Genomic DNA, 25,701 nt, shown 5'->3' with positions numbered 1-25,701 from the left:
TGCCAGGGGATCAGAAGAAGCACGGAGCGGGCTATGCAGCTTCTCAGAGCAGATGTGGGAGAGCAGTGGGACTGTGACAGGTGTCCAGGGAAAGCACCCCTGAAAATGACTTTGGAACAAACACCCCCAAAACTGGAAGGAGCAAGACTTATAACTACTGGGGAAGTAGTATGGTAATGTGGGGTGGTAGTGTGCTCCTAGAGGCAGGGCCCTACAAAGAATCTGCACATCCAGGCAAGCAGAAAAGAAAGTAGCAGATTCATAGGAAGAGAAGTTTATTTGGTGTAGAAGCTATACAGAAACAGGTGGAGCAAATTCTTATAGGTTATGCATAGGGAGCACAAAGAATGTTTTAGAGGCCAATCCAAGTCCCACTATGAATTCAACTTACTTCGCCACAGCCCTCTCAGTAGTGAACAGAGCTTAAAGTTTAAGCAAGTGCAAGTCCCACTGATGGACCCTTCACATGTGGATGCTCTTGTCCCAGCTGCTGCTATGCATCATAATGGGACTCAAGGATCTCTGCCACAGAAGGTCTGAGACAGTTTTAAATTGCTGTCAGCTCTTCTCCACCTGAGCATTCCACTCCCGTGTGCCTAGGGGGTCCCCAGACACTAGCTACAATGTGAGTATCCTCAGATGCAGCATCCTGGACATGCTAAGGGCAAGTGCAGCCAGGTCAGGAGGGCGAGACTAGAGGAGGAACGCCAGTGCTTCTCCGTGTTGGAGGCAGAAACTCCACCAAACACCTGAGCTCTCTCTTAGTTATCAAATGGGCACACCTCACAATTAAATAAGGACCCAAAAGAGGAATGATCATAGTGCCTTTTTCAGTCTGGGCCTTTTGTGGTCTGGGCTTGTGCCCCAGAGACTACAGATGTTTGGATACTGTAGGGAAAGAGGAGATAGAATGTGAAACTACAGCCAAACCAGGTGTATTAGAAAATAAGCCTGCTGGAGGCTCCATTCTATGTGAACACCTGCTAGAGAATTACCAGGGAGCAAGCGCCTTACCTTACAGACTCTACAGAACACCAGGTGGGCGGAAGGGGCTTGGAGGGTGTGAGCTAATGCTGAACTGCCAAGGTAGAGGAGGCAGTACCCAGGAGGAGTGGGGAGACTTCAGACTGCTGGCTGGATTCTTCAGACGATGGGGCGTCCAAAAGTGGAGGCAGGGCATGGCTGGTTAAGGCCAGGTGTGGCTATGTTAGTAGGACAAGGAGATAGACATTCTGCTTGTTCTCATGCAGGTGAGACACCCAAATGGGTCTGAAGCTTTGTCCTTGCTCCATCACACACAAACAGAGCTGGATTTCAGTTTTGTTACCCCCAATAGTAATTGTGTTGGAAGTATGGACTTAGCTTCTTAAAACCCACAGAATCTTAGCTCCCTTTCATCTCAACTGCATAAAATGACATCTGCCTTCCCCACAGACCGTGCTTCGAGGTAGGTGAAACTACCTTTAAATTTGGTAAACAAGTATGTGTGGAATCAGATAGTTTCAGCTAATGCCTTTTATCAGACACAGTGCCCTGGATGCTGCAAAGGAGAATAAAGACTGTGCTTTCTCATGATCTCATTCGAGGGCAGTAGCACATCCTGCAGTCTCAGCCGCCTCTCGCTGGTGCCTTCCTTGACGAAGTCTAGGCATGAGCTAGGGCCAATGGGCAATGTCTCCCTGTTCTGCCTGTCTGCTTGCCTGCCTTCCATCATCGGTGCTATTGGTGTGGATAATAATTTAAGTGTTCCCTTAAAGATCCATGCATGGTTTGGTTCCAATGTCTTATGTCAGTGATTAATGCATTCATGTTAATGGTTGATAGATTAAAGGCTGACGCATGATGTAAATTTAGCATCTGAGAGATGGGCTTTGTAGGCGAATGTTAGGTCAATGGGAGCTTTTCCTAAGAAGATGGTTCTAATGGAAGGGTTGATTCTAGAAGCAGAATGTGTTTGCTCTCTTCCGGTTTCCTGGTTCAAAGGTAACCAGCCACATGGTGACTATCTTCACTTTCACCAGTTGCCTCGTTCATAGGGTTCACCAGATCTTTACCTTGGGAACCCCCAAGTCCATGGGTTGAAATAAACCTTCTTCCTTGCTAAGTGGCTTCTCTTGGACATTTATTAGGCAGTAATGATGTGCCAACACAGAACATCAGTATCTGAAATTGGAATGGTTATTGCTAAGTATGCCGGAAGACACAGCGGACCTTTAAAACTGGTTTACAGGAAAGGATCAAGAGTTTGGAGACTCAGACTAGAGAAAACTCTAAAATAAGGTAAGCAGGGTGGAAGGGTGGACAGAGAGGGCTTAGAAAAGAGAGCTCACAGGAAAGTGAATGGAAAGGGCATGCTGACCAGGTCTTAGATGGAGTGAAGATTCTCTTGAAATCACCCTTGTTGTATGATGGCAATGAATTAGCTGTGCTCTATCCATGTCCTGAGATTTCATGGGAGGCTGAACTTCAAGATGGCAGGCTAATTTGGTAGAGGTCTGAAGGCAATCAAAGAGTTCAGGATGCCACTTGCAGACAACTGCTGGTTTTAAAGAGGGAAGAGGAGCAAAACAGAGCAGAGTACAAATGTCCTCCAGGAGGAACACTTTTATAAAAGAGTCTCATCCTGACATGCTATGTCTGACTTGTCAACAAAGGCCTGCAAAGCTGCTGCAACCAGGGTTCATTCGTGTCCACATGCTGGTGGCAGACCATGTTACCATTCATGTAGTGCCAGTTTTGCAGTCAATCAAGAATTATGGGGTCATGGTGGCTTCCACTGAAATTTCTTATTTTTAAAGATTTACTTTTTATTTTTATTGGAAAGTAAGATTTACAGAAAGGAGAGACAGAAAGATCTTCCATCTGCTGGTTCATTCCACAAGTGGCCACAATGGCCAGAGCTGAGCCAATGTGAAGCCATGAGCTGGGAGCTACTTCCAGATCTCCTACGTGGGCACAGAGTCCCCAGGCTTAGGCCATCTCCTACTACTTTCGCAAGTCACAAGTACGGAGCTGGATGTGAAGTGGAGTAGCTGGGACACCAACCAGACTCCATATGGGATCCTGGAGCACTCAAGGCGAGGATTTAGCCAGTAGGCCATTACGCTGGACCCTTCATTAAGATTTCAAAGCAAAGTACTAGACAAAGAACATGGTACTGCAGTTGGAACCACTGCATGGAGTGAAATTTAGCGATGCTGTGAGAGTGGAGCTGCAGAGGAAGCAGCAGAAAACTAGAAATGCCAGCCTCATGAGACATGCACAGCAGGAGGCCTCAAGCAGGTGTGGAAGCCACAGTCATCAGTGTGAGCCTCAGAAAGCAGCAGACGGGGGGACCAAAGGAGCTGTGAAGGCATGGAGGCTCCACCTGGATTTCAAAGGATGTTTTGAACAACTTGGGACTTGGGTAGAGATCCACCAGTCATTGCACTGGGCCTACACCAGGGCAATGCCAGGCGGGATGACATGGTTGGAGCCACTGCAGAGTCCCCCTCCCCTACTAAAGCAATACTGAGTGGAACTGCAGACATGAGGCTCCAGCCTGTGGGAACTAGAGCATGATATGCAAAGAACTGAGAGGAAAAGAACATACGTTGAAAAAATCTTTAAATGATTCGTATTTAAGAAGATTTAAACAAATGAACAGATCTTGTTTTTTTTATAGGATGTGAGGCTTAATATTGTGGCTATGGCAGGGCCTGTCTAACCCAAAGTGATTTTAACACAATCATTATCAAAATACACAATATCTAACACAATCCTGAAGAAGAATCAAATCGAAGACCTATTTCCCAATTTCAGAACTGAATTAGTCAATGCAGTGAGACTGACATGATACTCCAGACATGCAGACCAGTGCCACAGACAGCCTGGCCTTTATCTCAGGCTGCCCAGGAAGGCAGACATGAAAGTTTAGGATTTCATGTTTTTTCAATCTTGCATTTCTCTGATTAATCTGTTGTTTTCCTGTATCCTTTCCAGAAATGGAAGCTTATATGCTATAACTGTCTGTCTTCTGCGTGATGGAAGTATGCAACTTTCAGGGGGGCCAATGGGGATCACAGCTACGCGAACTTGGCTTAAATCATGAGCAATGCTAGCACATTTAAGACTTTGAGATTTGGGGCATAAGATGAAGTGCTTTTGCACATGAACCTTTAATAGCCAGGGTTTGGAGATCATTCAGGGCATTTTCCAAAGGCCCGTGGGCTGTTAACGTGATCCCCAAAGTCTTACAGTAATTATGGCTGGATTATGGGTGGAGACTTGATTTCAGTATGGCTTCTGAGAAGCAGGCCTTGAGGGATGCCTTTTGGTCATATGAGGTTTGCCCTCAGATGGTGGTTCCTGGGGAGGGTTGGAGGCATCATGCATCTTTTCTCTCTCCCTCTGCTCCCTGGTGCTCCATGAGGTCATCCTTTTGCCACCTTCAGCTTCTGGAAATGTCCAAACCAAAGGGTACCCAGTCTTGAGACTGTGACCCACCAAACTGCAAGCTGGAAGCAACATTCCTTCCTCGGTAACTGCCCTCAGAGATGCTGGATACAGAAATGACATGGTCACTGGCTAAGTCTGGAAACTGCCTTTGGCTCAGTTTTCCAGTTACTTCAATCAGCTTTGGCTGATGGTGGAATTTGGGTCCACAGACATAGACAGCAGGTGACAGTGATTCCAGAACTGCTCGGGTTCTGCTTTTCCAGCCAGGACTGTGGTCAAGGGCGGTGTCCACTGAGTCAAGCAGTGGGCCTTTCAGTGGAGCAGGAAGGAAGGAGTGGACACACACCCCTACTGCATGTTCTTCGGTCTTTCAGACACACTCAACCCCACTGACATCCAGAGCTCAAGGAATATCCTATCAGACATGGATGAGCAGCTCTGAAGGTGGAAAAACTGGATCATCAGAGAGCACTGAGCCCAGCTCTATCAGCCACGTCAAGACGTCCAACACCCTTCATCTCACAAACAGGAGTCTCACTCCATGTGCCCTCCAAACCCATGTAGAAGCAATTCCTTCAGGCCTGGTAGCATGAGTGGTTTCTGTATGCCCCACAAACAAGATGTCTGGAAAAACAAAGTCAAACGATATGTTTATTTTTGTTGTTGATATTTGTACACATCACAAGTTACACAAAATGCCAACCAAGAAGCAGATGTATAAAAATAGCAAAATTATATTGGCACAAATTATTTTTTATTACTGATCGGTGTTTCACAGACACTTCTTGGCTAGGGTATGCAGGAGACTGTGTTTATTATACAGAGGTGATCACCAGAGTAAATATGCATCAGGTTTCACAGTGACAGCGAGCCGTACATTCAAGTTCTTATTCGGAGAAAGGGCCCATTAAGAAAGAGAGAGAGAGAAAAGAAAAGGAAGACAAAAGAAGAAACAAACTGCTATTCTTTGCATCCTACAATCTAGGCGGTCCCATTGGAAAATGAAAACAAAATAACATACCACAGATAAGTTAGTTCTGGAGTGCTGCCATGCATGATGGGTCCACTCAGCTAAGTCATGGTAATGTGTATGGTGACGCCTGGCACATGTCTTTTTTGGTTATCTGCCTTAGTAATTTGAAAAGACAAAGGCTGTCCAGTCCTAGAACTTCTGAAGTCTTTGCATTACAGACGGAAAACAGCTCTCGGGAGGAGGTGCATCTGCAGAGATCGGAAGAGTAGCCTGTAGCACCTGTCCTCTTCGGAAGTTTACTAAGTTGACATTGTGGTGGAGAGGGCAGGCCCGCTGGAGCGCTGGGACCCAGAAGAGCACGGGTGATGTCGCTGGGCACCTCACCTGACTCTGTTCCCACACCCAGCTGAGGCCCCAGTGCTCCAATAGCAGCAATGGGAATTCTTTCAAGAGGCACACGGATGGTATTGTTAACATGCCCACCTGCTCCCCTGCCCTGTGGTTCTCTCCTGGAGTATCTGAACACCCTCCGTCCTTGCTAGATCACAAACTCTGCAAGCACATGCTCACATTGGCTCCAAGCTGATTGCTCAGCCATAGCTAGTATATATCAAAATTCTTAGCACAGGGCTAAGCAGAGACTCAGTTTCCTTTATAATTTAAAACATTTGAAAAATAAATGTATAAATTCAATATTTATGGGAAAGTAAAATCAGACTTTCATACTAAGTTACCTACAATGAAGAAGGGATATAAGACCAAAGAAGGGGCCTTCTTTACAAAGAAAAGAACATATGCGTAACAAAGATGTGGGTACATGCTATCAGACTCCTCTTTATGACTACCTGATTTCCTCTGGGCAACAAGAACAGAGCCACCTGTTTCACTATCGGCAAAAAGTTGAACCTTGGGAAGGGCTACTTCAAGGTGTCTTTGCAATCTGATCCAATAAGAAAGACTCTTGGCGATAACTGTTTAAGATTCCAGACTGCTTACATGAATAGTGTCCCTAGCTGTGTGTCAAGCTAGAGAATATCCTCAGCTCTCAACAAGGGCTTACGGTACGACCTGAGCAGGAACATGGTTTCATTAGATAGATCATTGATGCGTGCACTGAACATATCTGGGAAGGTGCAGTGTGTGGACTCCTTGGGCTGTGATGGAATGCCCTGGCTGCAGGCAGCTGCAGACAAGGGACCCTGCCTCCAGCCTTTATGGATGACTCCCTGTTAAAACTTGAAAATGCCTTGCTTTATTACAAACAAATGCCCCTTCAACCACCCTTTTGCTACAAAATATACCTAAGATCCTCTACCTGTACCCTGTGAGGCTTTTGAATACCCTCTGTGGGGCAGCCACTCTTAGAGAGCTTTTCTTATCTAATTCACACTGCAACTATCTGGCAAGCGGCTATCTCCAAATGTACTCTATGGATGAGGAAACCCAGGTCTAGATGCAATGGCTCTCCTCATAGCACAAGACTCCGTCGTGATACATGATCCCACCAAACTCCTCTCCTTTTGCTAACTCAGTAGCTCAGCAAGTAAACACGAGCCAGTGCTAACGTTTCAGCCACTGAGCTGCTCTTTGCTGAGGAAGAGCAAGAAATGAAGGCGAGAGCATTCAAGTACTGGCCCTCCTCAGCAAACACTGACTGTACCCTCACCACATGCCAGGGCACGTGCAGACCACCGGGACTACCAGGTGACATAGACACAGTTTCTATCCTCAGGAGAGGGATATCCACCAGGGGGAGAATGATAAGGACACAGACAGAAACACGGTGGCAAGGAGGAGGAGGGGAGACCCTCAGGACCAGCAGAAAACTGAGTTGTCATATCAAGGCACCAAGCTCAGATTGGGCAGAAGTAGGAATTTACAATGCATGCATCATTACTGCAGACCCAATCCCCATGGTGAAAGGAGTTTATCACTGGTTGACAGCTCACATGATCAGCCATTCCACATGGGAGCAGCCCGGAAAGACGGGAAAGCTGTCAACAGAAGAGTACAGCCCAGGACAGATGCGGAAGGAAAAGCATGGTGTACAGTGTGGGAGGTGAGAGCTGGGCAGGAGGACAGAGAATGGGAGAAAGAGGAATGGAGCCCCATGGACGACCAGTCAGGAATGGGACAGTTGATACGACCTCTCCATCATGCTCACTGCTAACGTATTGAAACAAAAACACCTTTGCCACCAAATAATATTTCCCTTTGCCCTCTAATTGGCTAGGTATTTAGGTATTGTATACGGCAGCACAGCAGGATAGAAAATTCCAAGCTCTCTTCCTGGCCTTTCCCAGAGTCACCTTGCACCTGCCTGTGCCTCCATTAGAACACACATCATTTCCCATCAGGATAAAAGACTGGATCTTCCCAGGATCCATTGGGCAGAGGCTGTGTGTAGTCCTTTGGTGCTCTTACCTGGCACGGAATGAGGCTGCTCAATAATTATCTGGGAACTCTAGAAACAGAATTCTAGAAACTAACAGGATGTCTCTCTCTCTCTCTCCCTCTCTCTCTCTCTCTGTCTCACTTTCTCTCTCTCCCCTGACCGCCACCTTCTCCCAGATCCATAGGACTCCATCTGCTTGCAACCTGCCATCCAGGTCTTCTATTGTGCACCCAAGGTGGTGTGAACACATAGTTTGATTCAATGTTGGCAATCTTAATTTCTAACTAGTTTTGGGGAAATTAACAAATGATTTTTAAAAACTCACAAAATTATACTGAAAATGAAGACATACTAGACCATAATCTTGGCAGGCATTTTGTTTATAATTTGTATAATCAAGAATAGAATGTCCCTGTTGCATATTATATATATATATTTATTTATTTATTCATATATATTCAGTATTTATATACTTCAATAGAAAGAGACATAAAAAAGCCTTTCAAATGAGGCATGACACACAACACTGACGCTCTTATTTACAATAGAGATGTTCTTTCTACATGGCTGTAATAGACATGAGTTTACAAAGACAGCAGAACACCCCTGTGAAAAAGGGGTGCACCATGCAGCTGGACGTTTATTGCCATTAATTCTTACGATGTCCAGGCAGCATATTGGAGTTAAAAATGGCATCTGGTTATTGGAAACGATGATGGTCATCAGATTGATCCTGGTCCCATTAACCGCTAGCTGCACGGCCTTTCAGATGACCAGGGAATGGCGAACATAGCTGATGGGAAACAAAAACACAACGAGGAACATGCTCATCAGAGGGGCTGGAAAGGAGAAGCAGCTACAGACCTGTACCATCCTTCGCTGAGCACAGGCCCTGCTCCAGGACAGGAAACACAACACCTGGGCTGCATGATTGGGAATTTAATACTGCCCCCCCCCCCAGGCTACAGGATGGACTTGGACTCTTCTCTGCCTGTAAGGAGGCAGAGTTTACACTCAGGACTGAGGCCAGAATTCAGAAAAAATACCTTGTGGCCAACTGACCAGAGGCCTTAGACAACCCATTGTGTGTTAAGACCCAGGATGCAATGACCTACAGAGAAACCTTAATTCCAAGGGGCAGAAGTCTGCCTTCTAGCACATTCACCCCACCCCTGCCCCCAACACTCCACTTGGGTTTGAAGAAATCTACACCACGAGCCTTCAGCGAAATTGCCCATTCGGGCTTGTTCCCCATGTATGCGTTTGTTCAAAGCCACAATGTTAGGTCTCAAGGTCCTAAACTTCTTAGAAGGGCCCCGCCCCAAATGGCTTTTGTGAACCACAGCAACAATGATGACAAGGTGACACAAGGTGCTGAAACTCTGTCCTAAGTGGGAGCTTTCACTTGCCGCTGAGGGCTGCACTGGCTAGGTGCCAACCCTATTTCTAGTCACGCTCTCTTATACATCTAAGAGACGCGTCTCAGCCCAGTGTCCTCAGGCTTCTGGGCCACCGTCAACACCTGCTGCTTTTACAATCTCCTCTCATCTCCTACTGATCTCACATGACCTTCAGTCTGGCTGTGGCACTCAGACAAGCTCTGCCTCTGTCCCTGTTGTCTGTTGATGGTGACCTTTCCTAGCCCTTGATTTTCCTAAGGCAAGAGGACACTTCTGTTGGAAGATAAGCAGCACCCTTCTCAGAGCTAGCTCCCCTGAGGCTTGAGTCCAGCAACTCCTCTGATAAGACCTTCTCCTTCGGTGGAGTGGAGAAGCAGCTGGCCGTGTTTTGAGTTTTTTGCAATTGCGTTGGATGCTAACAGTATTTCTTTGGAAGTAAGTCAGCAGGAGCTTTTCTGCTAGGGTTTCACTCAAATTTCCCTACTACTGACAGAACTGAAGCAATTAAAAACAAATTTTATGGGCCAGGGCTATGCATAGAGAAAGTCTAGGGATGTAAGTAGAGACATTTGTTTAATAGGTTCCCCATGGTTATTTTGTTTTCACACACTTGTGTTGACCAGTGGCATCATCTTTATCATTCCTTACTGAAAGCCACAGTTTACAAAATAAAATTGGGATTTATAATTCATTCCTCTGTGCCTTGTTCAGAAAACACAAAGAGTGAATGAGACAGTGGGAATCACATTTTTGCTGAACCAGTAGCACAGTGGAATCTATCATGGGTTCTTTTTACACAGATATGTTCCACTTTTGCACAGAGGTTAACCTGAGTTTTGAAATGCTTATCAAATGATAAAGCTATGAGCTAATAACATGTTGGACAAATCTAGTCATATTGGAGCAATCTCTGTGACACAACAGTGCTTTAAAAAGATGTACTCACCTACCCCACCCATTGTGTTTCTTTCTCATGTTTATTTTTTTTTTCAAGAAAGCAACTGAAAAGAGTCTTAAGGTGGCTAGATCAATTCAAGCAAGGCTTTTTTTTGTCTATCCCGTACTTTGCTCGGCTTTTCCAAATATCCAGAACAAAAGTAGCCCACATGTCTAGATCCTCACAGCCTCCATCCCCCTAGTTGGAACTCCACCCTAGACTATAGAGGTCCATACAAGCATGTGTCAGCTCAAGCTCTCAACAGATTTCACAGACTCCTGGCGAGTTACCCGAGGCTTGCCCTAGCCACGTCACTATTTGAAGTAGTTGAGTCCTGCCACCAAGAAAAACTTCTCGAGGAAGAGCTCCGAGTCCAGCACGGCGATGTGGGCAGCTCGGCCAATGAGCGTGTTGGCAGTGTTGGGCAGGGCGTGGAACACGTTGTGCCGGATCAGAGTGCAGTCCTTGGCTTCCACCAGGGGGCCTAGAAGGTTGTTGATCATTTCCGCATAAACTGGCCCTGGAAAGAGCGGAGAAGAGTGTGAACCCAGTGCGGAAGTCGGCAGGGAGTTCAGGGAAGAAAAGCACCGGATCTATGTCAGGATCCTGTTCCAGGGTACACCTTCAAAAACCAATTCCCAGTCTCCTCCCAGTGCTTACAAAATGAAAATGAATACAAGCAGTTTTTATGGTCCATTTTGATTACAGCAACCGGTATTCAGAAGAGGAACTCCACACAACGGCCTGTGATCTTGCACCCCATAGCCAGGACAGAAATGGGGCGGGGGTGGTCCCTGGTGGGAGCCACCAGCGAGGAAAGATCCCCAGGAGACTATTTCAGGGGCCTGGGTGAACTGACTGAGACACAGTTCATTAAGAGCTGGATGAAGGGCCCAGAGCAGAGGCCTAGGGCTAACATCCATGCCTTGAACACGCTGGGATCCCATATGGGCACCGGTTCTGATCCCAGCGGCCCCACTTCCCATCCAGCTTCCTGGAAAAGCAGCCAATGAAGGCTCAAAGCTTTGGGAGCCTGCATCCGCACGAGAAACCTGGAGAAAGACTCCTAGTTCCTGGCTTCAGCCAGCTCCAGCTGTTGCAACCGCTTGGGGAGTGAATCATTGGACAGAAGATCTTCCTCTTTGTTTCTTCTCCTCTCTGTTTATCTGATTTTGTAATAAAAATAAATAAATCTAAAAAAAAAAAAAGAGGTGGAAGAAGGCACCCTCTACAGAAGCCACAAAGTGTAGCAGCAGCTCCCCCGATTCCAGTTCCCAGAAGGTAACAGATGCAGTCTTCTGTGGGTGTGGAGACTTGATAGAAAGTTGGAATCAGCTCAGCTGCCATTCTGTATCGGGCACTGGGCAGGGGTTGTGTGCTGATGGCAACCTGAGCCACAGGTAAACACGCAGTAGTCACTGGAGTCTCCAGCTCACAGCCCCTAGATGCTGTCCCTCCTTCCCTCAAAGCTGCTCATGGTAATATCCCTATCAACAGAAATCCTGCTGGAATCGTTCGTGTTTGGCTCCCTGGGGAGCTAGTAGAGCTGAGCCACTGCATGCTTATTCTCCGTGCCCAGGTCTATGACATAAGGCCAGTTTGTCGCTTTGACCTGTGTGGGTAGAGGGAGGCTCTGCACCTGACTCTGTCCCTGCTCCCTGCCACACCAGCACAGTCACACTGCACCCTGTTCCTCAAACACTAACGCCGGTGAGCCCTCCGAGGCTGAGAAGGACAAAGGTGCCCTCCGCAGCACTTGGAGTGTTGTTTTGACCTTTGTCTCCCCCTACTGAGCAGTAAGACTTCCAGTTGGATCCTGTTGAAATGTCGAATTGAAACAATTAGGGGGTTGACTGTGAAGACCTCTGTCTTACTACATCAATTCAGCTTTAAAGAACTTGGGGTGAACAGGAAGGCCATGGTCCTTGTTGAGAGCTGTGAACGTTTGCCAACATCGCTCACTGCTGAGTACCAGGTAGGCTGAGACAACGTCACAACACACAGTGTGCTTTCAGCGGGAAAACGGAAATTCAGCACCTGCGGATGCTTCTACACCCCTACCAAATGGTGAACATGAACACTGCACGGTAATAAAAATAACACGTGGGTATGTCACCAAAAGGAAACACAAGTAGAGGCTTGTTGCACCAACACCATAATTTGCTTAAGTTGTGTGTGCAACTGAGATCAAAAGCCGTTTGCTAAAAAGAAAACAAAGTCACTCCCACTACAGTGACTACTCAGCTGGCTCGGCACCTGCTGACGTGTTCACTGACGCAATCAGCAGAAGAGGCAGCCCTCGGCAGTTTTGTAGAACCATAGTTTACCCTTAATATGCAATCCATTTTTTTCCTCTGATAAAGCACCGTTGTACCTTGACGGACTTGGGGGGTAGGAGACAATTATCTGCAAAACAAGGTCATGGGTACAGTGGCCGGTGACCTAGAGAATGAAGTTGGAGAGATCATTTATTTCAGAATTTAAATATATATATATATATTAGGACGTCTCCCAGGGAAAAAAAAAAGGAACAACCACCTGTAAGTAAAATCTTACATCAAGTCTCCCTGTACGTTGCACCAGTGAAGCCACATTCCTGCTCTGGTCATCTGAAAACATAACTGAAGACATGAACTCAAAGAGACTGCTCACTTTTCCCAATGTGAACCCAGTGCGCAAGCCGGCAGTGGAGTTCAGGGAAGTAAAGCATCGGATCTAAGTCAGGATCCTGTTCCAGGGTCTGACTGGACCAATAATCAATTTATCATAACTTAACATCTTTTGAAGAATACCAATTTTTTAAAAGATTTATTTTATTTTTATTGCGAAGTCAGATATACAGAGAGGAGGAGAGACAGAGGAAGATCTTCTGTCGAAAGGTTCACTCCCCAAGTGAGCGCAAAGGCAGGTGAAGTGCTGATCCAAAGCCAGGAACTAGGATCTTCCTACAGGTCTCCCACGTGGGTGCAGGGTCCCAAGGCTTTGGGCTGTCCTCGACTGCTTTCCAGGCCACAAGCAGGGAACTGGATGGGAAGTAGAGCCACCGGGATTAGAACCGGCACCCATATGGGATCCCGGCATATTCAAGGCGAGGACTTTTTAGCTACTAGGCCACCGCTCTGGGCCCAGAATACCAAATACCCACTGCAATGGCTGGTGAGCCCACACAAGAGGAAGGAACATGTAACTGTTTATTACACAAAATGAATATCCTGCATACACACACACACACAAGATAATCTAGACCAATCAGATGTAAAATGCACACAGCACCATCCAGGCATCCCCAATAGGCATAGTCAAGTCAGTTTCATTGATTTACTAGTCCATCACAAAGTCTCTAAACAATCAGCAGATTCCACTTACCTGTGTGTCTGTCTTTGAGAGCAGTTTTACACATTTCAATCCTGGCTGAGTGAAAGGGCACATAGCGGTCCTGGGGCGATGCGACCAGCACGACGTTTTTAAAGTACTGCAGTCCTGGAACAGGAAGCCAGGTGCGTTTTTAAAACTCAAGTCACTTGAACTGAAACCCCTTTTGGTTTTCACACACTTTACAGATTCATTTTGCAGGGAAAGCAGAGCCCAGACCTGGGCCCCAGGGTGCTACCCTGCCAGAGAGCTTGTCCTGTGAGATTAGGCAGCGCACATCCCTGGCAGACAGGGCAGCAGGTGCCTACAAGAGCTGAGAGGAGGATGCTCTACACCTGGCCTTCGGTGCTTCATAGGGAAATGAAGACTTTGCTTGCATCATCTGTAGAAGCTAAGAAGCCACAGCAAGCTACCCTGAATGGTGAGCAGCAGGAGAAAAAGCCTTCTGGAGCTAGGTGATGCTGAAGAGTTCCAGGAAGAAGGGCATCTGAGTCTACTGGCCGCCCTCAGCCACAAAAGCTCACTGCATTCCAACCTTCATCAGGTCTCCCACTTTAGCTCCCATCCCACCCCACCCCACCCCCCATCCCATCCCATCCCATCCCACCCCACCCCATCCCATCTTCCTGCAATGTGTTCATCTCACTGCATTCCAGCCTTCATCAGGTCACCATGCAGAGTGGCATCAGAGTGCATCTCCACTGTCCTCCAAGCCCAGCATGGCACCCCAGCTCCTGCCTCTGTCCGCATTCTCACTCCCCACATGCTGCTGATGCTCTCAGCCATGTGACCCTGCAGAGAAGTGTGCCTCTTCATTGAGCTCTGATCCGGATCACACTGGGGCAGCCTGTGTCCAATGCTGGCCCATACAAAGGTGGAGAGGGCAGGGTGTGACAGTCACTCTCTTGTCCTGCTTTACGACAGCTCTATGTGGCCATCTCAGCATCTGAGCTCCCCCAGGTGAAACACTGAGACCCTGAGCCTGCCTTCCTCTCCCTACTTCCCGCAATAACTGCGCATTCAAGGTATCATACAAGTATACACAGTAGCTAAGGTTCTTGTGCAAGGAAGTCTGTGGCTTTGCCTGATTTATATTTATGGAGATAGAAAGTATCAATCGAGTTGGTGCCTAGAGAGCAACGGAGGACTGTGAAGCAGGGGCAGACCCTGTACCAGGCCAGCATGCTTGGCAGGACCGGGCAGGCCCATCAGTTGGCTCTTTTGCCCTCCCTATTGGACACACTGACCACTCAGTCCCCTGTCATCCTCTGAAGTCACACGAACAACACAAGCAGGTCTTCAACGGCCCTGCACACTTTCCCATTACAGACTGTGGGAGGTATCACATCAGGTCAAGGACAATGACTCATGTCCCCCACTCAGTCCGCATAAATGGACAAGCTTGCACCTTCCAGGTTTGTATGTGAATCTGTATACCTGGGGGAAGCTGAAACCACCCATCTTGTGCTTATGTGATTAGAACAAGAGAAGATGGGTGGTGGGACAGGTGCTGTGGTCCCACATGGGAGGGTCACATTTCCTGTCCCAGTGCCTGGGACTGAATCCCACCCCTGCTCTCATGCAGCTTCCTGTTGATGTGCAACTTAAGAGCAGAGGGTGACGGGTAGGCACTTGGGATCCTCTGATCTGTGTAGGAGACCTACATGGAGCTCCTGGCTCCTGGCCTTGGCATGCTCCAACCCCAGCTCTTGCAGGAATTTACAAAGTTAACCAGCAGAACGATCCTCTCTCCCTCTCGCTCTCTCTCTCACTCTCTCTCCTCATTCGCAATGATTTCATTCATTTATTCTCACTCTGCCACTCTTCCTTTCAAATGATGGAAAATAACACTTTGAAAAATGGTAATAAAAGATTACTAGAGAGTAGAAGCTATAGCATGTTTGTTTTGCGATGACCCCCCCCAACACATGTACACACATCCATTGGCCTGCATCTCCCATGTCCCTGCAGGAGAAGGGCTGAGGACGCCGAGTCTTTGCAGAGCTGTTGGCTTCCCCAAGAGTGGGAGACACACATTCGGAGTGCATCACTGTAGCATTAAGGCTGAGGTGTGTCTCAGGGGTCAGACCTAAAGCTCAGACTGGAGCCCGGAGCTGCACGGGCTACTGCCCTACCTGTTTTTTGGCTTAGTTGGTACAAGAAACATTTGCGTAAGTCAGCATTATCCCTGAAGGTCAGCTGCAGAAGGGACCCAGATTTCTTCAGTTTCTGCATGAGCCACAAGCCTAGGAAAAACAAAGCAAAATAAAACACAAAGCCAAATGGAACCGATCAACTATGAATCTAAAGAATAAGAGAGTAGTAGGCATTTCAGCAAACATTTGAGTTATCAGAAGCAAATTTGCATTCTCATGTTTAAATCGTCCACAAAATGGCACAACCACAGGCACCTGGAGCCTTGACACCGGTTGTGTCTTCTGCTTCAGCCCTCCTCCTCCTGAAGCCCTCGGAGGGAAACGCGCACGTCCTGCCAAGCTGCCGGAGAACACAGCAGCATCTCATTTCACAGCCCTCGCACCCAACTTCTGCTGACACTGGCATGGATGAGTGGATTGTGTCACCCCCAAACAAATGCTTTTGATAAAATACCAGGAAGTGAACAAGAGCCACAAGTGCAAATGTGCTTGAGTGCAAAGGCACAGCTACGAGAGGCTCCACACTCTAGACAGGCGTGATCAGAATCGCCGGTGATGACCTTAGCTTGTTCCAACATCACAATGTCTCTGTGACCAGGGAAGGAAATACGCTTAAATTCATTGATCTCTGTATAAGGATCCTGATTTGTAAGGAAGGCTAATATGACAGAGAAAGAGGTTTCTGACTGTTCTGAAATTGTCCAATATGCCATGCCCTTACAATAACAGAAAAGCCAGTAAGTGACTCATCATGTGACCCTAACTATATAACAGATTTGGACAGTCAGGCTAGCTTTGAGCCATACAGGTTAAATAAAGCCAGTTTGTGGCACTGGTATCCCATACGGCGCTGGTTTGTTTCTGGCTACTCCACTTCTGATTCAGCTCGCTGCTATTGGCTTAGAAAAGCAGGATATGACCAAAGTGTTTGGGCCTGTGCCATCCATGTGGGGGACCTGTATGAAGCGCCTGGCTCCTGGCTTTGGCCTTGCCCAGTGTTCAGTTGAAGACATTTAGGAAATCTCAGCTGTCTGTGTCTCCCTTGAACTATATAACTCTGACTTACAAATAAATAAATTCTTATAAAACAATCTCAACATTAAGGTCTGCTAAAGCATTTGCTAGCCACACAATGTATTAAACTACTGTGACACAGACCGCATGCCACACATGGCCTTCCAAATACCAAGCCGCATCACTCCCCCGGTTCATATCTCGCAGGTGTTATCACCACGGTCTACAGGGCGAGTCCCTCATCACCTCTCCCTGGCTTCCTAGGTTTGCAGGACACGCTCTGTGCTGCTGCCACACAGCAGTGTCCCACTGTGCTGGTCACATACCATTTATTCTGCACAGAAAACTCTCCCCACCACTCGCTGTCTTGGAAAACACACTCATCTTTCAAAACACACGTGCCTTGCTTCTTTCCCCCCGCGGGAGCCTCGATGGCAAGAGCAAACAGGCAGCAGAGAATTCCTTCACATGCGACTGCCCATGAACGGCAGCGAGCTTTGCCTTCCTTCCTCAGCTTAGCCCCTAACACTGCTGTGACACACACGTGCATGCAGCACCCCCCCTCTCACACACACACACACACACACACACACACACACACACACACACATCATACACACCCTCAGCACCCGTGTTCTGTGCTTCTGCCCATTCAGCCGACTGTGGATTAAAACTATTGGTAAGAAAACTGCATCTGTACTGAACATAAATGGATCCTTTTCCTAGTGATAATTTCCTAGGAAATCTGATATCACAACTATTTGCACACATTTGCACTGCACGTGATAGTCTAAGTGATCTAGGGACCATTTACATTACATAGGAGCACTGTGCAGCCTTACGCAAAACACTTCATTAAGATGCGCAGGCTTTGGGGCATTCAGGAACTGTCAGGAGTCAGGAACCAAGTCTGCAAGGGTCCTTTGGGACAACAGTAAACACACATGTGTATTATATGCACGCCTACACGTATACACATGTTGTGGATGTACACAGACATGCACATGTACAAACCTTCATGCACATGATCTACATGTCAAACAGTAAGCAAACTGAGGCACACAGTGGCTAAATGTCCTGGCCGGAGTTCTCCCTAAGTGTCTGACTCAGGACTTAACCTCTCCGTGCGGTCCACACCCACTTCTCTATTACACCATTGCTCCTCTCAGTCTTTCCTTCCAGAACCTCAGGGACGTCTCTTTCATGTTTGCAGAAATGTAAAGGAGAAAAGACCTTGAGAAGCATTTAGCCTAACTCCACCGAGGTCATGAACAAAGGGGTTCTATCCCTAAGCCAGGGTTTTTACCATGCTCTCATATCCCACACTTTAACACCTCCCAAGTCCCAGGGTCCCAGCAACAAGAAATTCTTCCTTGTACCTAGTGTCCTGGCTTAATCGACTATGAGGACTAACACGCCTTGGACACATCTCACCTGTGCTGACCAGGGCACTGTTGTTGTACAGGGTCCCCAGGTGAGGCCCGGACAGCGACAGGAAAGTGTGCAGTTTGTTGAGGTAATACCGGAACCGGGGCCGAGTAAGGACAGATCGGATGATGATGTTGCCGAGAGAATGGCCAATGAAGCTGGAAAGAGAGAAATCATACAAGTGAGTGTGACCCCACAGACCAGCTGGTGGACAAGTGTTTGCTGGAGGCACTGAGGCATCAGCCACCTCCCCCATTCACACACCAGATTTAGGAGACCTTGGCAAAGAAAACAGCGGCCTTTCTGTAGGTGTAAATGCTGGCTGTGTGAGGCCTGAGCTGGGTGTTTTGCAACTGGCTGGCCAGAGGACAGCTGATGAGCCTGCTCCCAGCTTGCACTGAGTGACACCCCTGCTGCAGGCACACTGCTTCTCAGAGACCCATAAACGCTGTTCTCACTACAGCCAGCAAGTAAAAGCCATGGGCACTAGTGCGTGACGTAGCTTTGCTTAGCTGCATCCTCTCACTTGTCCCTCTGCACTGTAGGCATCAGGGTGGACAGACTAACCCTGACACCTACAGAGGATGACACACTTAGAAGGGTTGGCATGATGGTTTCCTAATGGAATGCCCCCAAATGCGAGCTAGTGTCACTTCAGCCCCTTCAAAAGTGAGCTTTGGCTGTGCTATAGTGTGGGCAGAAAAACATTACTGACTGATACTCTCTCAAGAGGCAGACAATTCATGAATGCGATTTACAATTCACCATTTTAGTGTTAGTTCATTCCGCTTAGACAAGGAAACTGAGTTTGTGGGATTTGGAAAGGTCATGTAAGGTTACACATCAGATTTATGACAGCTACAATTCAAACCCACAAGGGCTAGAAACTAGGAATATTTGTCTTAAATCTACTACTATTGCTACTAAGCAAGAACAAATGTTTATCATTCCTCACACATACAATGACCTAGTCTGAATATGTCAACCAATCGTCCTGCCAATTATTGCTGCTTTGAAAATCACAAGCCAACTTATCCCAATACGCAGAAGAGGCCATGAATGAACACAGCAAGCACTCAAACGTGTTGTCTCCTTCATTCAGAATGAGCTTCCCACACATTCCTGTACCTGATCCTGGATATGGAGAGGTTGTACAACTGGATGTGTTGGATGATCTCATCTAGTAGCCGATCCGTCATGGTGTCAAAATCTGCAAACGTGTCCATCTAGAAGGCAGAGAGGAAAAGGGGGTGGCCTAGGCCCTGGAAAGGACCCCCAAACCACCCAGGCCTTAGGAAGGATGGCCAAAGGACCCAGGAACATAGAAATGGGGGGATAAATGGCATGTGTGCCATTACGTAGCTGAAGGGCCAGCATGGCCCTTGCACTGCAATAACGACAAGCAGTACATTTTGGGAACAAGAATGGGAGTCATGGGGAAGAATTATAGGGTTAAGATCCTCCACACTTATAAAAAAGCCCCTTGTGCATGCAGCTTACAATGGGCTCCAGCCCCAGCCGAGCACTAGTCATTGTGGTCACTGCAGGATGAACCAGGAGATAGCACTCCCTTGCTCACTTATTTCCTCTCTCTTCCTCTCAAATACATAAATAAAAATACTGAAATCAGCAAATCTTCATGCAAAAGCAGAGTGCCACTAATGTCCCTGCTTACAAGATTCACAACAAAGCATTGTGGGACATAATCAGGGCACAGAGACCTGACTCTGTGGGCTCTGCAGGGTGCCGGGCACGGACCTGCATGGCATGGGGCTGGAAAGGCAGATCCTGAAGACAGGTTCCCTATTAGTGCTAACTTACCACACTCACTCTCCCTACAAAGTAAACATCACTAGCATGCATTGCAGGTACAAAACCTTTGCTGTTCACTCACCTGCTCCCCATCTGAATTCCTTCCTCTCTTAGCACTGGATCATATTTAGTTAATAGGAAAGGCGGGGTACACTGGCATGCTCTTCCTCTCCAGCTCATATGGATAAGGAACCCTGAGCGTCTGTCAGGGCCTCCTCTCTGCTTCTCTAAGGAGACGGTGGTATCAACATGCAACGTGTTGTGACATGAGGTAAAGACTTAGGACTAAAAGAAATCCTCTGTTCACCTTTGTCTCTTAGTACTGTATGGCGTCTGGCCTTGAACCCAGCAGGTGGCATATAAAAGGCAAATGGAAAGCACAGGTTGAATGGAACATTATCTTTTGCAGTCTACTGGCTCCCATTATCAATGGCCACTAGTAATGACCGTTTATTTATATGTAGTTCTATGCCTCCAGAAAACACTTGGGGTATGCCAATGCCAATACCATTGGGGTAGGAACCAATACTACTTCCGGCAGCCCCATCTCTTGACCATGAATTTTTAAAGGATTCATTAACTCTGAGACTTCACTAAGGTCTCAGACTTTGCCTTCTTGGATATGGTAATGACTGTAGCAGTCACCCCGGACTTAGAGAAGTCATTGGTTACACATGCCTCAAAGTCCCCAGTGTGGATTAACAAACACATCTGCAAATAACTAATGCCTACGTTGCTTCTACTCTAAAGTTCTATGACAGTCAAAGGTGACACTCAATTGACCCAGAGGTTCTCCTTTCTCAGCCTTTGCTCACCCTCCTGAAGGAAATCAGTGTCTTTTCTCTCCAAACGGTCAGGTGGTTACAAGCTACCGTCTGCTTCACGTGCAGCCATCGGTCCTCATGGCCCCAGTGTGAGACATGGCCCTGCATTCGAGCAGCTCTGAGCCTCTTGTTGCCATACCTGATTCTTCTCAGACATGAGGAAGTCCAGCTTCCCTCCGGGAAGGCCCAATTCTATGAAAGTCTTCACGAGTCGGAGGTCTGCACTGTTCCCTAATGAAAAGAGACAACCCCAACCCCAACACATGTTAACTACAGGAAAGATGACGAAACACAAGGGGTTTCTTTTTCTACTTCCTTCGTTTCCTCTGTGTCTTTCTAATGTTTTGGTAAGCCCATAACCAAATTAACTAATCAACTAAAAAAAGAAGAAGAAGAAAAGGCAAACACCTGTTTGCTTGTTGCCCTTACTCCCCCATTCTCTCTCTCACACACACACACACACATCCTCCTTAGGGGTTCTATCACAGACAAATTCCCTAATGGATTATCATGTGTCTTGGGGTATCTGTCCACAGGAACAGCTGGAGGTACTGTCTCCCTTTTTTCCAGAGCAAATCCTATTTGCCCAAGAGGTTTTGATGCAGGGCCCCCTAATGTCTTACATGGCATAATCTGACTCCCAAAAGCCTCCTTTAAATTTCTTGTTTGAAACACAAAACTATCGAGCTATCAAGTTCTCCCACTAACATGAAAAGAAACATGCCCCTGAAATGGCATAGTTATTTAAAAAGGATAATATCCCTTGGGAACAGGAATCAGACAAGGCAAGCTTCCTGGAAGCCTAACAAGCGAGCATTTGTGCAGAGGAGTAACAGGCCAATAATTTGGGAATTTCGCTAACAGCAGAGGCATTAAGAACACAGAGAATCCATTCCTGAAATAAAATTTGTATGGAAAAATGCTTTGGATAGGAAAGAATAAGTTTAATATGCTAGTATCTTTCAAGCATGTCACAGGGTTTCAACTGTAACATTAATGAACTTTGGGCCAACTCCTCAAGTTCACTGCTGTTGGGATGAAAGTTGGAAGCGTCCCTCCTTTACCATACAACATGTATTGCATTTTACACAGCTTCAAAGTGGCTTGTGAATCATAAGTGAGAATAAGTGCTATCATTCTTCACCATTTTTAGTGAAACTAGCCAGTGACTTGAAACAGGATTAAAGTGTCAGACGGAATTCAGGGGAAACCGGGTGTTCCAGGGCATTCCTCATATTGGAGGATGAGTCCACAGGTCCAACGCCACCCTTGCTGGTGACCCTGAGGACACTAATCGAACTTGCAGGGCCACGGTCATAAATGTTCATGTTCTTTCAGGAAATATGGGTATCGTAGCCCACAAAGTTAAAGCTTTTTCTTTACTTCTGTCACTTCATCGATTGCACTTATGCTCTTTGATTCCACTTTTGTAACCATTGTTTAAACTTGCCTATTAACAGTCCAAGGCTTGAAAATGAAAATTAAAAGGCACAGGTGTTTGCATTTGCATTCAACACAGAAAGTCTCAAGAAGGAATGAAATAACCCCATCCTCTAGTTACTGAGAAATAACTTTTGGCAACTATGGCTTGGTAGGGGTTTAACCTGAGAATATTAGTAGGAAGATAATCTCGGGCGTTTTGCAACGCATAAATAAGTGTAGGAATATTCACAGCCATGGTCACATTTCTGTTAATGGAAATTGAATTTGAAATCATAGATCTTGCAAAATTTTTAAGAGTTTGGACAAACAAGGGAACTTCAAACACTTCGAAGTGGACCACAAAATTAAAACGTAAGTTTACTTTGTTGCAAAACAATTTGGAAATCCATGCCTGATATTCTCATAATATGCATTTTTCATGAATGGCTTAAAGATTCCTCAGATTTGAAACAATTCTTTGTGCAGAAGAAATGTATCCTTTAAACCCACTTACTATGAACCTCTTAAAGTGTCTTGTTTGCCATCAGCTGGGAAAGAAACCTTCCTGAGAACCTGTGGGTGGCTGTGGCCAGAGGATCAACACAGCCAGGGCAGCTCTGGTCACTGACAGGGATGGTCCTGGGGAAGCTGCTTCACTTTTGTGCTGTTCCTCTTCTCTGACATATATGATGGGGAAAAAATGACCCAGCTATTATTTTAACAAATGAACTGTGAACCTTGTCTTGCCATGTAATATCCCCCAGTAAGAGATGCAGACTGGCCTCTATGATATTAAACTAGTGAATGTGAGAAAGTTATCTTCAATTCCTGAAACTCTCAGAATTATTACAGGGTCATGGCACACCACAAATGCCCTGTCAGTGAAAAGTGAGTAAAAACAGACCGCATAACAGTTTGGGCTACTATCCTGAACTCCTCTCACTCCGTTTCTTCCATTATTCATACTGTCCCACTGACGCGTGAATTCTATTAACTGATAAATTTTAATTAGCTGTGTGTTTCACTGATATATTCACTTTAATAATACATTAATCTCACCATTCCTTCTCTTATTTTGTACTTCCATTTCATTAATTATTCCATTTCTTGATTAATTCCATTCATTCACATATTTATTCCTCTCATTTCTTCACTACATTAAATCACTCAATTGTTTGTGGTTTACTCAACAGATTTTTTTTTGTGCCACAGAAGAATTCTTGTCAGGGTAGTAGCGGGGAGGCAAGGGCATGCTGTTTCCCTGGATTCCCAGTCTCTGCCATTCCCCAGTTGCTAACTGAATATTTTACAAAATGAATGTCTGGTCTAAATTAATCCCCACATTTTATAGATTCTTTACATAGCACAGAATTTTGAGGAGAAAACTTGTTTTGTTTGTTCGTTTGTACTCACCATCCAGGCCGTGGACACAAACAACCAGGTGAATTCCCTCTTCCAAATTTTCTTCCTCTTCCTCTGGTGGGAAATACGGTCTATCAGAAGCTAGTACAGATAAGTCACTGTACAGAAACTCTTCAATCTTCAGCTCTTTCTTAAACCGTTCTTTGGCCTGATAAAAGCTAGAGAACACTCTAATTAATCCCACTAATTAATATGTAGTCAAGCTACACATTGCATGTTGAACAGGAAATGGGCTGGGCTAGCATGTTAGACTAACACATATCCAAAAACAAAAGATCTGCTCGGTGGCAAATGCTGAATAGGAGAGCTGGGTGAGATGAAACAGTGAAGCTTTCTCCTGAAGCGCTTGAAGAAAAGGGAAATTTCTACAGATTTGGGTTAGACTTCTTTCTACACGTTGCATGCACAGAACTCCTAAGAGTCTCAGGCATCCATTCCACCAACTGAACATCCAAGCCACGCACGGCCTGGCCTCTCCCTGCTGGTCCAGTACTCTCTCCCATCACTCCAGGTTTTACAGTTCCTGGCCAGGAATCGGATGGTGTTGCTTTCCTGCCTTGCTGCATGGAGGTTTGTATGCTGGGTGCTTTCCCACCCAGTCACAATGTCCTCTGCCTGGTCACCTGACAAGACAGTGGGGAAGGGCATGGACTCAGCAAGTCAGATCGTCAGGCCAGAACCCTGACTTTGAAACCACTCGCTGCTGAGGGTTGAACGCTCATTACCTGAAATACGTGGGATCGCAACTGCTTCAGATTTTGCGGGTCTTTTTTTTTTTTTTTAAGATTTTGGAATATTTATACACACAGAATCACATACCTTGGTGAAAAGATCCAAGTTTAAAACCAAATTCATTACCACATATACTCCTTATATATATAACCTAAACATAATTTCATAGAAAATCTTTAAGTTACAAGAAATAAAGCTTCAGATTGCAGAATTTCTCATGTGGCATTGCTTCTGTATTGAAGAGTTTTAAGCTTGGCAGGTTTGTTAGTTTTGAATTTCAGATTAGGGATGCTCAAACTCTACATCATCCTTTCCGCAAGGTATGTCATCATCATCACAGTCCTTTAGGTAGAGATGCCATCTTCGCTGAAACGCTTCCCCGAAATTCCAGCCCTTTTCACAGCCACCGTGTCTCAGACAAACCAGGGCCCTGTCATGCTGGCTCCATGGGGCCCGCACATATCGCCATCTCTGTCTAGTCACAGTCCCCAACTACTTCGCAGATCTGCTAGCCTCCCTGATAGACCTTGGGTATAACAAAGTCAGGACAACCAAGCCAGGCACTGAGCAGCATCTATCTGGTGCTTGTCACACTGATAACAGGTCTCATCCATCATGTATTTTAAATTCCTCACAAAATAAAAGGTCCAATGTTGACCTACCTGTACAATTTCTTTGGGGGCTATTAGTAATAGTAATGCATTAGTATTCTGCAAGGGAGCAATAAGATAGGATAAAATTGATAGAATGATCATGTTACAAATCTCATCACATTCATCATTTATAGGTATAAGATCAGCGTGAACACAGACCCAACATTAGGAAGGGATGGGTTCTGGCACTGCAAGAAGAATCTTAAGAATCAAAGGAGACTTGGAAGGCAACTCGGATAAGAAAGTCAAGTCATATTCCCCCAGGGTTTCTTAAGAAACCTCTAAAACTGTGCCAAGACAGAAACAAGGTGGTATTCACAAGCAAGTTGTTAATGATAGCACAGAAGCACCAACATGTACAGCACAGCCATCTGTAAACGATACGGTCACTACATCACAGTGCATCCACACAATGTTTTACTGTGTGAACACGAAGATGATGGTGCGAGAAGTAAATCTACAATTATGGAGAAACAGGAAACATTACAATCGTTAAAACAGAAGAATGCAATATGGCATAAAAGCAACACCGAGATTTCAATGCACAAAAACAAACGTGGAAGACTATTCACAGGAGCCACATTAAGAAGACGAGCTTGTTGATGAGTTTTACTTCCTGATACTATTCAGCATTTGTAAATCTGTATGATATGAACTCAAATCTGAAAGAAAAAGCAAGCTGTCTCAATTTTGAAATAGCATGCATAACATTGAGAAATAGGTG

General features: G+C 46.1%; 1 protein-coding gene across 1 annotated transcript in view; it reads right to left on the bottom strand.

Annotated features, from left to right (window-relative positions):
- Positions 1–9,771: 9,771 nt before the first annotated feature.
- Positions 9,772–25,701, bottom strand: part of FAM135B (family with sequence similarity 135 member B) — a 178,557-nt gene continuing 162,627 nt past the window's right edge. The window contains exons 13-19 of the mRNA XM_040988499.1: positions 23,584–23,750; positions 20,888–20,979; positions 19,241–19,338; positions 18,119–18,270; positions 15,650–15,760; positions 13,509–13,622; positions 9,772–10,662 (exon numbers count right to left, since the gene is read on the bottom strand). Of these exons, the coding sequence (XP_040844433.1) occupies positions 10,457–10,662; positions 13,509–13,622; positions 15,650–15,760; positions 18,119–18,270; positions 19,241–19,338; positions 20,888–20,979; positions 23,584–23,750 (940 nt within the window). The 3' untranslated portion in view covers positions 9,772–10,456. The remainder of the gene's footprint in view (positions 10,663–13,508; positions 13,623–15,649; positions 15,761–18,118; positions 18,271–19,240; positions 19,339–20,887; positions 20,980–23,583; positions 23,751–25,701) is intronic.

The sequence above is a fragment of the Ochotona curzoniae genome, unplaced genomic scaffold (genome assembly GCF_017591425.1).
Source record: "Ochotona curzoniae isolate NIBS_2020 unplaced genomic scaffold, NIBS_Ocur_1.0 contig_4895, whole genome shotgun sequence".
Taxonomy (NCBI): domain Eukaryota; kingdom Metazoa; phylum Chordata; class Mammalia; order Lagomorpha; family Ochotonidae; genus Ochotona; species Ochotona curzoniae.
This window is presented reverse-complemented; position numbering and strand designations above follow the sequence as displayed.